This window comes from Carcharodon carcharias, chromosome 13, assembly GCF_017639515.1.
Source record: "Carcharodon carcharias isolate sCarCar2 chromosome 13, sCarCar2.pri, whole genome shotgun sequence".
Taxonomy (NCBI): Eukaryota; Metazoa; Chordata; class Chondrichthyes; order Lamniformes; family Lamnidae; genus Carcharodon; species Carcharodon carcharias.
In genome coordinates this window covers 49,283,279-49,298,217 of record NC_054479.1, presented here as the reverse complement: position 1 = coordinate 49,298,217, position 14,939 = coordinate 49,283,279, and the positions used below count along the sequence as shown (strand labels likewise).

The 14,939-nt window shown below is 44.5% G+C and overlaps 1 protein-coding gene across 1 annotated transcript in view; it reads left to right on the top strand.

Moving 5' to 3' along the window:
* susd2 (sushi domain containing 2) overlaps positions 1–14,939 on the top strand; it is a 148,142-nt gene that overhangs the window by 12,463 nt on the left and 120,740 nt on the right. Inside the window, exons 2-3 of the mRNA XM_041203058.1 lie at positions 942–1,146; positions 3,842–3,993. Of these exons, the coding sequence (XP_041058992.1) occupies positions 942–1,146; positions 3,842–3,993 (357 nt within the window). The remainder of the gene's footprint in view (positions 1–941; positions 1,147–3,841; positions 3,994–14,939) is intronic.

The window sequence follows — 14,939 nt, the reverse complement described above, 5'->3', positions numbered from 1 at the left end:
CCCACCTGCCCCCCCACCACCCCCCCTCCCAACCCCCACCACCACCCCCCCCACCCACCCACCCCCCCCGCCGCACCCCCACACACTAGTTATACTGTGAGCCAACCGGTCTCCCTGAACTCTGCCTTTCACATGATGGTTTCCAATCTCCACTCTCAAAGAACTCACTTTGGAACCTCCCCCCAAACGACACTTTCTCTCTGATGCCTTCCACAAGGGTCCACCTTCAGGGTTTCGAGCTCTCCTGGATCACCACGTGCATTTGGGGCCATGGGCGGTGAGAGGGGAGGAGATAAAAGGGCAGGTAATGCATCTACTGCACTTGTATGGAAAAGTGCCGTAAGAAAGGGAGAGGGTGTTGGGGATGACTGAGGAATGGAACAGGGTGTCTTGGAGGGAATGGTCCTTTTCGAATGCTGGAAGGGGAGGGAAGGGGAGGATGTGCTTGCATCAAGGTTTGGGTGCATCACGCTGGAGGTGGCGGAAGTGGCAGAGGATGATCCACTGAATACAGAGACTGCTGGGGTGGAAGGTGAGGACAAGGGGAGCTTTATTGTTGTTCTGGGAAGGATGGGAAGGGATGAGATCAGAAGCCTGTGAAATAGAATGGACACGGTTGAGGCCTATTACCCATGCTGGGGAAAAATTCTCTTGTTGGGGAGGAAGACATATCGGGAGCATTGTTTGGAATTTTGCATTGTCTGAACAGATGTGACGGAGTCGGAGAAACAGGGAGAATGGTATTGAGTCCTTACAGGAAACAGGGTGTGAGGAAATGTAGCCAAAGCAGCTGTAGTGTCAATGGGCTTATAGCTTATAGGAACCATAGGAACAGAAGTAGGCCCTTCAGCCCTTTCATCCTATTCTACCATTCAGTTTGATCACAGCTGACTTGAAAGTATATTATTAAATCTTGAACATGTTTTATTTTTCACTTACAGATGCTCAGAATTCTTGTGAAAACAATTGTGGACAAAAGCTGGCTAATTGTTCCTGTTATGTGACATGCAAATCATTGGAAACCTGTTGCCCGGATTATAGGGAATTCTGTCTCCAGATATCTCCTCAGTCAGGAACCTTAATGGGAGGAGCTGATTTTGTCATTGTTGATGCAACATTTAATGCTGAAGACAAGATAGTCTGCAAGTGAGTCTCTTATGTAGTCAGTAAGCATTAAGGACTCTCTGCCTGTAATTTGTTTTTTATTATTCATTCATGGGTTCTTTAATCCATTTTAATATATATTTAAATAAGGTGGTGTTTCCACAATAAAAGGTTTGAAAAGAGGTTGGATGTACAAATTGGATATACAGCCTGGGTTAGCTGCCCATTCTAGAAACTGCCGATTTTCATTCCCGCTTTAACAATTCACCATTTATTTTGGCAGTCTAATTTAGATCACTTTCTTTTCCTACCCAATTTCAAAAGTCATTGCTGCAAGAAAAATACTCAGTTATCTGAAATAACCCATTCCACATTGTTGTAAAGTAGCTGTGGCTTTGAATTGACACAGAAGCTGGGCTGCAGGTTGGTAATGAAGTTGGCTGAAATGAGTTCAAAGAGGCATGTAAGATCACCTGGTGGAGATAGTTTTGCACTGCTTCATTTCTATTGTGACTGCTGTGTGTCTGCCACTGTTGCAAAACAAAGGTTCCTGCTTACACATGTGGAAGCTTTTAAATGCCATTTTCAATCTTTAGCGATGCCATCAGACCCCAATGTTTGCAAATTTATGACGCCATTGCATGCCTGCAGTAAGGGTGTTGCATGCCTCCTCTAATGGGAATGTTAGGAAGCAGGTACAATATAAACTCCCACACATTCCATTCACATCAGGCTTTGGGAGATGGTTAAATTCAGGGCATAAGCCTTGTTTATGCCAGTTTCTCCCTTGCCAGATGAAGGCTATAACTCAGGGTGGAGTATGGTTCGACAACTATGACAGCCCTCCGGTACCTCGTGTTAAGTATCCACTGTGTGTGTGATGGTCAGTCAGTGCTATTAGGTTATTCAGCTATGTAGGGACACCACAGCCACGTCCAATCCTGATCTCACCAATATCCACATGCAATCAGAAGCAGGAACTCTGAATGTTATCCTTTTCTTCAGTACATAGGCACGGAGGTCAGTGATGACACCCATACTGCTGCCTTGGCTGAGTTCAGTCCTTTCTGTACAATTAATCCTGGGACGTTCCTGCACAGCCCAATAGCATGCCAGAATGGGTACTTCTATTCTGAGCCATTGAAAGACATTCTCCAGATTGCGTTTTCAATGCAGTATTATAATTGAGTGACCTAGTGACTACGTTGGCAGAGTATCAGAGCCATAGGGGAGGATTTTCCCCTTGCTGGGCAGGTGCAGCGGGCAGGCCCGGGAGCGGCCGCACTGTGGTCTGTCGCCCGCAATCGGGCCCTGACCTCGATTTCATGCTGTAACGCTCAGCGCTGCCCTGGTGTGGGGGGAGGTGGGGGAGCGTGGAAGTCAGCGCATGCGTGTGGGTACACTCACAGAAAGCTTCCTGAAGACACAGAGTTGCCTCAGAGAGCTGTAGATTTCGAACATTAAAAATAAAGATTTTAAAATTAAGATACACGCGTTCCTTCATGTGACTGTCACATGAGCAAGCACATGTTAAAAATGAGATTTAAACATTTTTATTTTATTTTTAATTAACATTGGAAACCTCATCCTGCCTGTGGATGAAGTTTCCTCAAAATTCCAAAGGCTGCCTGGCCTTTTCGCCTGCCTGCCAACCAAACGGTTGGATGGGCAGCAAAAATTCAATTTAATTAATTGATTAAAGGCCTTAATAGGCCACTTAATCATTGGTGAGCATGCTGCCACCTCTCGCTCGTGCCCGCTGAGGGAAATATTGTGAGAGTGTACAATGATGGCGGGATGCTCGCCCGAAGTCATCATGCATTATTTTACTGCCGTTCAGGTCAGGTCGCCCATGGGGCGAAAAAAATCTGCCCGTAATCTGTAAATGGGACCGATTCCTGATACTGTTAATAAAAGAATGATTTGCAATTATATAGCACCTTTCAACCATAGGATATCCCAAAGTACCTTACGGTCAATGAAATACCATGGAAGTGTAGTCACTGTTATAATGTGAGAAACATGGCAGCCAATTTGCTCACAGCAAACTCCCACCAACAGCAATGTGATAATGACCAGATAATCTACTTTATGTGGTGTTGATTGAGGTATAAATATTGGCCAGAGCACCTGGGATAACTCCACTGCTCTTCTTCAAGATACTGACATGGAATCTATTACATCACCAGAGTGGGGAGGTAGGGCCTCGGTTTAACGTCCCAACTGAAAGGCGGGCCTCTGACAGTGCAGCACGCTTTCAGTACCTCACTGGAATATCAGCTTTGCTGTTTTGTTTGCAAAGTTTTGGACTGGGAACCCACAGCCTTCTGACATTATAGGTGACAGCTTGACCAACTGAGCAACGGCTCATCTCAACATAAAATCGACATGCTGTTTTGATTTCAGGTGCAAGCTTTAGACTGCTTTTTACTCTATCTTTGTGAAGGTAATAGTTATCAGTGGTATCATCTGTACTCCCAGCCTTTGTGTGATGGTATTTGCTCTTCAGAGTTAAAGGCTATAAGGCTGGGATTTTCTGGCCCATTGTGGTGGGGCCCACTGTGGGAGATTTGACGGCCCAGCCAGAGGCCCATTGACTTTCGGCGGGACCAGATGACCCTGGCAGCGGGTGGAGCTGGAAAATCCCGCCCGATGATCTTGTGCCTCCCAAGTTCATTGAAAAGTCCTAATGCTGTATGTCTCACTTGGATAAAACACAGACATTATCCCATTTCAGGTTCAAAGCAAACATTTTGACCAATGGTTACATTGATAAAGAAAGGAAGGCACACTGCATTTCACCATTGCTGTATGAAAATGGGAGGATACCATTTCAGCTGTCAACAGATAATGGAGCAACCTTCAATCGCCATGGGACATGGGTGTCAGGTCAGTTGATATCCTTTGGCTAAATCTTTTTTAAAAATTCTTTCCTGGGTTGTCAGTGTTGATCACAAGGCCAGCATTTGTTGCCCATTCCTAATTGGCCTTGAGAAGGCAGTGGTGAGCCACCTTCTTGAACTGCTGGAGTTCATCTGGTGTAGTTAAATTCACAATGCTGTTAGGAAGTCCAGACAAGTGACTCAGTGCAGATTGGAAACCAATCAAATTAATGAATTCAGGGAAATTCAGGTTAAATTGTTTGGGAGAATAGTTAACAGAAAGGAGGCAGATTTCTTCATTTCTACTACCTTGGTGAAGTCAATAAACAGTGGTGAACATAATAAATCTTGGGGCTCACATGAAGTTGATAAGGGCCGGTTCACCCAAGGCCTTCAGAAAACTTGCTGCTCCAAATGCCAAACCTCTGCTCATGGCTATCCCACAGCAGAATATCATCAGGCCTGGGATTCAGAATCCTTCATTTTCCTTTGCTGTCCATTGAAAGAAAGCAAAGGAATGTTATTAGGATGATTGGACTATCTAATCATCCAGCGAGCCAGTGAAAGGCTATAGAAGCTATTGCTTTGATGAAACAATTAGTCCCATAGGTAGTTGCCCTTTCCTGGCCTGTGGAGATGCTTTTGATCTCCATTCAGCAACTACTCATAGGAACATAATAGGCTGGATTTTGCCGAGATCATCGGGACCCCACTGCTGGGCTCAATTCCGGATTAGGAACCTGGAAGCGGATGTTACAGGATGTCGGTTGTGATCACTCCAGAGGCAGCCAATTAAGAAGCTGCTTCTGGAAGCCCCATCCAAATAACGATGGTGGGTGGCCAGGGAACCATCAGGCCCAATCAGTGACCCTGTTGGGATGTCCAGCCAGTAGTCCCATGGGGAGAGGTAGGTGCTGCCAGTGTATGTAGGAGAACACAAAGGTGCCTCAAGCTGGAGGGAAAATTCAACCCAAGCCATGGGGATCTGTAAATGCAGATCTAAACTTCAGCACCCCAAGATGCAATGTGTTCTAATACTCTTGGGAGTAATCCTTTGAGAAAAATATTTTTAGATATAGTGGGCCTTGACACAATGTTAGCGACATACATTGTACCAAATAGAGCCAGCTTACCCTGCAGGTCAGAGGTCTTGATACTGCACATGAACACCATTAAAATCCCAGGCAGTTAAAATCAAGACTAGAATCTAAATTTGGCAGCTTGAATTATGTCACCCAAATTATGCAATTTTATTCAGTGAGCTCCTTGAGCTTCTGCTTCTGATCCTTCTCCACTCATTTGAATGTACCCTGATTGCAATGGACTCCTGCTTAGTGATTGTAACCAATGCCTGGGCATTTACTACTATAGGCAATGGTGGAGTATTTAGTTTAATTATCCTTGACTTACCCCAACCTGGTGAGTGACGCAGCTTTCAAGAAGTTTGCCACCTGTGGACAAGTCCAAAATTGGATGAGCAGTTCAACTTAGTAACAATTTCATCCTCGAGCTTAATTTAATTATCTAGCACCAGCTGAAAAATATGGTCAGTGATATTTGAACATATGATTCATTCTGCTGGTTTTTTTTAATTCTTTCATGGGATGTGGGCCCTTGCTAGGGCATTTCAGAGGGCAGTTAAGAGACAATCATATTGTCATGTGTAGGCCAAACCAAGTAAGGATGGCAGATTTCCTTCCCTAAAGGACATTAGCAAACCAACTGGGTTTTTTGCAACAATTGCTGATAAGTTCATGGTCACTGTTACTGAGGCTAGCTTTCAATTCAAGATCTTTATTAATAGAATTTAAATTCCGCCAGCTGCCATGGTGGGATTTGAACCCATGTCCCCCAGAACATTAACCTGGATTGCTGCATAACTTGTCCAGTGACATCACAACTATGCCACCATCTCCCTGCTATTGCAACAGATTTGAGTCTTTCACACATCACATCAAGTTCTGTACTAGACTCATGGAGATAATGGTCAGAATCGTCCCAGATTTGCACAAAGTGCAGTAGCGAGCGAGAAAAAGAACATTTTACCCGTCGGCTGCAATAGCAGCTTTCCACACCATAGCATCTCAATCCCGCTTCATTAATCATGCATTCCAGGGAAACATGGCATTTCAATGGCGGGCGGGTTCTCATTTGCTCACCACGCTGTCACTTTGCCACTTCGTCATGGCAAGCGCCATATGTAAAGTGCAACCATGCACATACCTCTCAGTGCTTCCAGCCCAGGATTGCTGCAAAGAAGACATGGTCCCAAAAGGCAAAAAAACTGCAGTTCCCTGAATCAGTGATACGTCCCTGGGATGCCTTCAGGACACCATTGGAGCCCGCCACGATGTCCTCTATTGCTGCTCTGGCTGCAGGAGGCCCATCAGTGTCACCACTCCAGCTTGGGAGGCAGTGGCAGTGGTGGTCAGTGCCAATGCTGCACAGAAGAGGTTTGCCATCCAGCACAGATAGGGGTTGAATGATCTCATCCGTGCCACCAGGGTAAGGCAACCATCTCATCACTCTAAACTCACACACTCACAAGCCCATCACACATTCACTGGCATCTCACTCACTGCCAGCTCAAGGGACATTACCCCTCACATTTCCATCTGGCCTCATCTCCTCTGGAGGCTGCCTCCTCAGCCCTCCCCCTCTTGAGGGCACTTGCACAGATCAACATGTGTCCCCACACATACCCTGGGATACCCCCTTCCTCAGTAATGTCCTAGCCCTGCAGTCTTTTTCCTTCCCTGAGGTCAATTCTCCCCTTTCCCCATGCAAGCCCTAGTCCTACAGCTGTTGAAATGCCACCCCCCATCTTATGGCTGGGCTCAGAAGTAGAGACCGGCCCATGAGCCCCGCTAAAAGTGATGTGGTGCTGTCTGTGAAGCCTGGCGCTGATGACTGTGAATGTTGCCCGAAACAAAGTAGGCAAACTAACCTGGAAGTCCCGAGTGAAATGCAGCTCTCCGGGTGCATGTCACATATGTTCAGTTGTGAAACACGTTGGTGTACAATCATACCAATGTGCCTGGATGACCAAATGTGGAGGGATGATTCTGGCGAGCTGGGCTTTTTATGATATGTAGATCTATTAAAATGAAGTTCCTGACATCTGATGGCAGAAAACACAGCCATTGATGGGCAGAGCAGATGATTGCAAACTGGTTTCACAACATCATGAAGCCCATTTTTGGCCTTCTTGCCATATTGTCCGCTCACACCACCAAACACGCCAACCACCAATGGGAACGGAAAATTCCACCCTATGGGAATGGGAGTGTGGAATTCTGTGGTTGTAAATGGAGCCGTGAGAGATATGCCAATGGCTGAATGTCAAGGACTTCATAGAATGACATAGCCAAGGGTCCCATGTAATAGATTATGTGCTGACCTGCCTTGTCAGATTACATTTCTTCAAATTTACTTCTGGGAAGCAGGGGGACTTTTTTTACAACGTTCTGCAGATTGATGACTAGTCATGGGGCTTGTCAATTTAAGATTATTTTTAACAATTAATTTCTAATAATAAGACCACAAGTGACCATCGAATATTGATCTCAACCCCGGCAAGAATATAAAGGGCACTAAGAGTTCTCCTCAACACAAGTACAGCTGAGAACCACATAAATCTTGCTCAAAAAAGGAACATCCAATTTACTATTCATTCTAATGAAGCTTCAAGGCCAAGGTTTAACAATCATAAGCTCCTTGAGCTTTGCTCTCCCAGCTGGTGTGCTTATTGAACCCCTTGATTAGATTGCTGCTCTGTAAGCATTCCTAGATGTCCACTAGTCTATATATAGCGCTCGCAAACCATTCAATATTGTACAAAGGCTTACAGAAGTATTTTGTTTAAATGGCAGAGGTATTCACACTGATCTCTGAAAGGAGGGAATAAATATTTTTCCCAATTGGACTATTATGGCTCTATAGACACTGTTATGATGAAGATATGCCAGTGGATTAAGATATTAAAAAGTCCACTTAGTCATTAACAGGGTTCATGAGACACCAACCCAGCATGTGGCTGAGAAGCCAATAATTCAAGCTTGGCAATGCCATAATGTTTTGACATCAACAAAATCAATGGTGAAAGCAAAGTTCAAGTAGTTTATAATTATTAATTTATGACCTTGAAATCGTTCTCTCCTCAATTAACCTTAATAATGAACATTGTTTTCCTTTTAGCCTGATGGTTTTATTAGCCCATATTTCTGCAGGGGTGTGCACTCGGGACAATTGCCAGTACCCTTCATGCTGCTAATGCCAATCAAACTTCACACTAAGAATTAAATAAGTGCAAAATCATTATTATAAGCTTATTAATGAAAAACATCTTCAGTTTATTACTGCAACATTTATGATCAATTAACTGAATAAGATTACAATGGGCCTCTCCTAGCATTAGCAAAGTTCTGTGTCAAAGCATGTCTGGGGTTATAAACTTGATGCAACAGATTTGGCAACAATTGTACTGACATAACAGAAAGTTAATTCTGAGTGATTTGACACTCGTGAAAGACAGGGCACACATAGGACAGGAGTTTTCGGGGTCGGGCCTGAAACATTGACATATAAAATGACGTGTGATGACATGGGGCGTGAGTCCCGATGTCATTGCGCGCCATCGCGATATTTCGTTTGGTGGGCGCGTGCCGGAATCGGCTGCATGCCTGCTGATGTAAACAGCCTATTAAAGTAATTGAAACACTTGTGAATGCTGCCCGTCCAACCTTAAGGTTGGTGGGCAGGCGAGAAGCCCAAGCAGCCTTTGCATTTTTCAGGTAACCTCATCCATGGGCGGGATGAGGTTTCCTGAGGCTTTTATTATATAAATAAATAAATTTTCATAAATATAAAAATGTGACATGGTTAAATAAATTTTAAAATCATTTATTTAATTATTTTAATGTCCATTTAATCTCTGTGAGGTAGCTCCGTGCTTCAGGGGGATTGCTGTGCGCGAAGGAATGCAGGCTCCGACTCTCCCTCCTCCCTCCTCCTCCCGACTGCACAGGTCTGGTCACGTATTACGCAGGACGGGCCTTAATTAGCCCGCCCATGTAAAATGGCAGCGTAGAGCCAATCGCGGGCGGTGACCGGCTCCGTGCCCACCCCCGCCCGCTCTCACCCAGCCCACCCGTCAAATGAAAAATCCTGCAGGTGGGGGGAGGAGGGAGAGTTGGGGCCAGCACTCTTTCGCATGCCTGTGGCACGGAGCTGCCTCAGGGAGATTGAATGAATATCAAAATAATTAAATAAACAATGTAAAAAATTACTTAAACGTGTCCCTTCATGTGACTGTGTCATATGAGTTGGGACATACTTTTATATTTATGAATATTTATTTAATAAAAGCTTCAGGAATCCTCATCCTGGTGGATGAGGTTTCCTGGAAAATGTGAAAGCTGCTTGGGCTTTTTGCCTGCCCGCCAACTCTAAGGTTGGACGAGCAGCGTTCTCAAGTGGCTCAATTAATTTCTTAATGGCCTTAATAGGCCATTTATGTTTCGGCAGGCACACAGCCGACTCCGGCGCATGCCCGCCGAACGAAATATCGCGATGATGTCAGGACGCACGCCCAATGTCATCGCGCGTCATTTTACACTCCTGTGTGTTGGGCCCGCCCCTGTACGCCGACAAAAAAATCCTGCCCACAGAAAACTAGATGTTGGGGATTGGCTGCCCATCATGCACTTACACCATTTTCTTTTCTACTGGACCCTGTTGAAATGTGAGTTCAATACAAGGGCTTATTGTACAGTCAGGAACTTTGAGTGTGGGACGATGTCCACAGAGAGCTCCAGCTGGGAAATTGCAGTAAATTAGTAGACAGAATATCAGACACTGCAGTAATCCCACAGTTCCTAATTAGTGCTTCTTGCATTAAACCCCATCACAGAATCAGCCCTACACAATATGTTTAATTGGAGGTTAAATAGCCTGGCTGTTTACATGTCTGAAATTACTGTGTGCGATGCACAAGTGGAGGTGCTATCCACAAATTTAACACTCACCTCCATCTGTTTGCAACCTACAATTGATCTTCAAAACCAATCAAAAGGCTTCCTTCATTCAGTTTATTTAAAGAGATAACTGTCCCTTTGGGATTCAAATTAAAAAAAAAAATTGGCACAGGCCCCTTGTGCAGTACATGAGCTGATATGGAAGAGGTAATTGAAACTTGATGAGCTATAAGCAGTACAGATGAAGATGATGAATAGGGTATGGATGCTTCCGGTTTTATAGTTTGCACTGTTCATGGATCATCACAATATATGAGGTCAGCACCATGTGAAAAGTTGCAGCACGGGGTGCACTGAGTTGGTCAGAGTCCAGAAATTGCTCTATCTGGATAGGTTTGACACAATTGGTGACTTCACAGGAGATGCCATATTGCACACAGGGAGGATGCAGTTCCTACTATCCAGGTGCCGAGGAAGTATAGCACGCACATTCAAGATAAGCTTAAAACAGAGTTCGGTGAGATGGCATCTCTGCCCAGTACACCAGCATAACAATTGGTGCAGCTCCATCACTTGCATGATAAGAAAAGATGGCAATCTCCAGAGAGCCAACATCAGCTCGACGGGCTGAATAGCCTTCACAAGTATAAAATACAATTATCTGCTAAAAGACAAAATTATTTCAAATTCCATTTACAGTAAATCTGGAACAATACTTGAAATTAAACCAGGACAGTGGAAAAAAATACACAGGTTTATTAATGACAAATTTAGGACTGAGCCCGGCTAATCTATCCTGAAAGACCCTATATTCTACCACCCTACCCTACACAGAATCACAAGGTCCTTACATTGCAGAAGGAGGCCATTCGGCCCATTGAGTCTGCACTGGCTATCTGAAAGTGCATTCTACCTAGTCCCACTCCCCTGCCTTATCCCCGTAACCTTGGACATTTTCTCTTTTCAGACAGTAATCCAATTCCCTTTTGAATACGTCAATCAAACCTGTTTCCACCACTCTCAGGAAGTTTGTTCCAGACTCCAACCAACCTCTGGGTGAAAAATGTTTTTCTTCATATCACATTTACTCCTTTTGTCAATTATTTTGAATCTATGCCCTCTAGTTCTTGATGGTTTCTTGAGTGGGAACAATTTCTCACTATTTACCCTGTCCATACCCCTCAGGATCTTGAATACCTCTCAGCCTTCATTTCTCCAAGGAAAACAGTCCCAACCTCTCCAATTTATCCTCATAGCTACAGTTCTTTATCTCTGGAATCATTCTTGTGAATCTCGTCTGTACTCTCTCCAATGTCCTCACATCCTTCCTTAAGTATGGCACCCAGAACTGGATGCAGTACTCGAAATGAGGCCTAGCTCGTGTTTTATACAAGTTCAACATGACCGCCTTACTCTTGTACTCAGTGCCCCTATTAATAAAGCCAAAGATACTATATGATTTATTAACTGCTCTCTGAATATGCCCTGCCATCTTCAATGACTTATGTGCATATACCAAGATCCCTCTGGTCTTGCACCCTCTTTAGAGTTTCTCGCTTTATTTAAACTGTCTCTCCATATTCTTCCTGCCAAAATGAATCACTTCACACTTCACTACATTGAACTCCATCTGCCACAGATGTTCATCTCTTGTACTGGTCACCCTTTGTTGAAGAACATCATGACAGCAATCCTAAATTATTCCATGGAAAATTTGACTCTATGGCTCCTTGACCTGTCTGTATTAATTGATAAGGTTGATGACACCATCCTCCTCCGACACCTCTCCACCATTGTTCAGCTGGGTGGGACTGCTCTCACCTGCTTCCATTCGTATCTATCTAATCATAGCCAGAAAATCACCTGCAATGACTTCTCTTCCCACTCCTGTGCTGTTACCGCTGGGGTCTTCCAAGAACTATCTTTGGCCCCTTCCTAGTACTCATCCACATGTTGCTGGTTGGTGACATAAACTCAAAACGCAACATCAGTTGCTACATGCATGCTAATGACTCAGCACTATTTCACCACTGCATCTCTCAATCTTGCCATAATCTATAAATCATTAGGATTCTTATCTGAGATCTAGTGCTGGATCAGCAGAAATTTCCTCCAATTAAATGTTGGGAAGACTGAAGCCATCAGCCAGAATTTTAAGCATCCCTCTGCAATTGGGCTGGCAGGCAGGGATAGGGTGTAAAATTGGATGGCATAGCATGGTGTGCTATGCCCAGCACCTACCCACCCCCACTTGAATTTGACCAGCCCACAGGATCGGTGCCAAGTAGCCTACCTCCATTTGGCCTAATTGAGGACCTCAAGTATCTAATTAATGGCCACTTAAAGGTCCTTCCTGCAGTAGCTAGTATTTTGCCAACAATTGGTGTTGTCCATGCCTTATGATGAGACTGCTACCCTGGCAGCCTGGCTACAGGTGGGTAGTGGGATCCCTCCGGGTTGGGTACCTTCTGCCCAACAAAGGCTCCCAGCAATAATAATTGCCACCCCTGCTTAGTCCCCTCGCCACTGGCCTCATGATCACAGCCACCAGCCACCCGCTGGGGTCTGCCTGACTGGCGCTGGCAAAGATGTGCCAAATCACCTTTGAATCCCGCTTCCATTGCTGTTCCTCATTGGCAACTGGCTACAGTCCCAGCAATGGCCAACGCTCTTGGTGGTGCTGCTGGGGCTGGGGAGCTTTTAGGCATCTGATTACCTGGCACCTCTTGGAGACAGGATACCCTCCCAGCTGCTTAACAACCTGATAATAAAAAAAATCTGGAGTCAGGGCCCAACATCGATTTTTCAGTCAGGGGGTGGGGTGGTGAGGTGGGGGTGGTGGGGGGTGGGGTGGTGGGGGGGGGTGGGCGGGGTCACAGCCTCTGCCATTGTTTTTGGTCCCCACTACAAATTCTGCTCCCTAGCCACCAACTCCATCCCTCTTCCTGGCAATTGTCTTTGATGCAACCTTGGTGTCATATTTGACCCTGACAACAGCTTCTAACCACATATCATTACCATCATTAACACCAACTATTTCCATCTTCGTAACATCGCCCGACACCTCGCCTGTGTCAAATCAACTGCTACTAAAACCCTCATCTGTGCTTTTGTTACCTTTAGGCTTAATTATTCCAACACACTCTTGGCCAGCCTGCCACATTTTACCCTCCATAGGTTGAGGTCATCCAAAACTCTTGTCATCCTGTTGTCCTACCTCCCATCAATCGTGTGCCCACTGATCTACACTGGCTCCCAGTTAAACAACACATTGATTCTGTTTTATAATGCTCCTGAGTAAATGACTTGGAATGTTTCACTACATTGAAGGAACTAGGTAAATACAAGTAAAAATAAAAACTAAAGATAAATGCTGGAAATTCTCAGCAGGTCAGGCAGCATCTGTGAAGAGAAATAGAGTTAACTTCTCATGTTGATGACCTTTCATCAGAATAGGAAATGTTAACTCTGTTTTTCTCTCTCTACAGATGCTACCTGTCCTGCTGAGTGTTTCAGCACTTCTTGTTTTTGTTTTTTTTTCAAATTTCCAGCATCCTCAGTATTTTGCTTATGCAAATACAAATTGTTGTCATTGTACCTGTGATGGCTGAATAGCTGAAACTGAGAGAGGGTAGCTTGAGGATTATTGCCATGCTAAATGTGCAAGGCTGAGGTGAGGCTAAGGATGTTATGACTAACTTGTGCTTGATAAAGAATGTTCAGTGAGGGGCATGCAAGGAGATAGGAGACAGAGACCATTTGAGTAGCGATTTAGGTTCATGTAGTAAGTTCTGGTAAGTCTTTTTCAGGTTTAAATATAGATTTGGAATCAAGCTCTGATATAGAACTAATCAGGGAACAGCTTGGTAGTAGTGGCAGTTATCTGTCAATCAACTGAAAGCAACAAGCTTGTTAAGCAGGGAACTACTGGTAGTGGCAGTTATCTGTCAATAACCTGACAGCAGTTGGTTCAACTGGTGTTAATTACTGGAGCAGGAAACTAAACTAGCTAGTGGCTTTATCGACCCTCTTAATCACATTTTGATTTGATGTTTGTAAGTTTTCTTTAAGCTTTGTCTTTAGTTTTACGGCTAACCTAACTTAGGGGCTGTGTTTACTTTATCCCTCATTTTGTTAATTTAGTTTATTAGGTTGGCTTTAAAAGAGCTAAACTAGCTAGACTCATCAGAGGGTTTATATAAGAGCCAGGCTTTTCACACTGCATAAAAACAAAAAAACTGCGGATGCTGGAAATCCAAAACAAAAACAGAATTACCTGGAAAAACTCAGCAGGTCTGGCAGCATCGATGGAGAAGAAAAGAGTTGACGTTTCGAGTCCTCACGACCCTCCAACAGAACTGCATGATCACCGCATGATCAGTAAGGGGCACAGGAGACAGAACCTGAGTTTGATGGAGAGTGAGTAGTGAGTTAGGTTGAAGTGGAAATTTGGTGCACAGGGGAAAGAGATGTAGTATACATAGGAATTACTCTATATTAATTAAGAAGACAAATAAATTAAGTTAACTAACTAACATAAGTAACAAAGGCAGCACAGATGTTATGTTGCAGCTGTGACATGTGGAAGCTTTTGGACACCGGGTGATCCATGACAAACACATCTCCAGAAAGTGTAAGCAGCTAGAGGAATTTCAGATCAGGATTATTGATCTGGAAGCTGAACTGCAGATACTGCACAACATAAGGGAGGGGGAGAAATACCTGGTCACTTTGTTCCAGAAGATGGTCACACCTCTTAGAATAGCGTTGTCTATTTTGGTCAGCAGTGAGGGACAGGAGGAGGTGACCATGAATGAGGTAGGTAATTAGAACTGAGCAGAAAGTAGTGGAGAAGCCTCACACCTTGCAATTGTCAAACAGGTTTGAGGTGCTCACAACCTGTGTGGACAAAAGAAAGGCCTGCAAGGTGGATGAGCAGGTTGGCCATGGTACCCTGGTACAGGAAGCCATTCAAGTG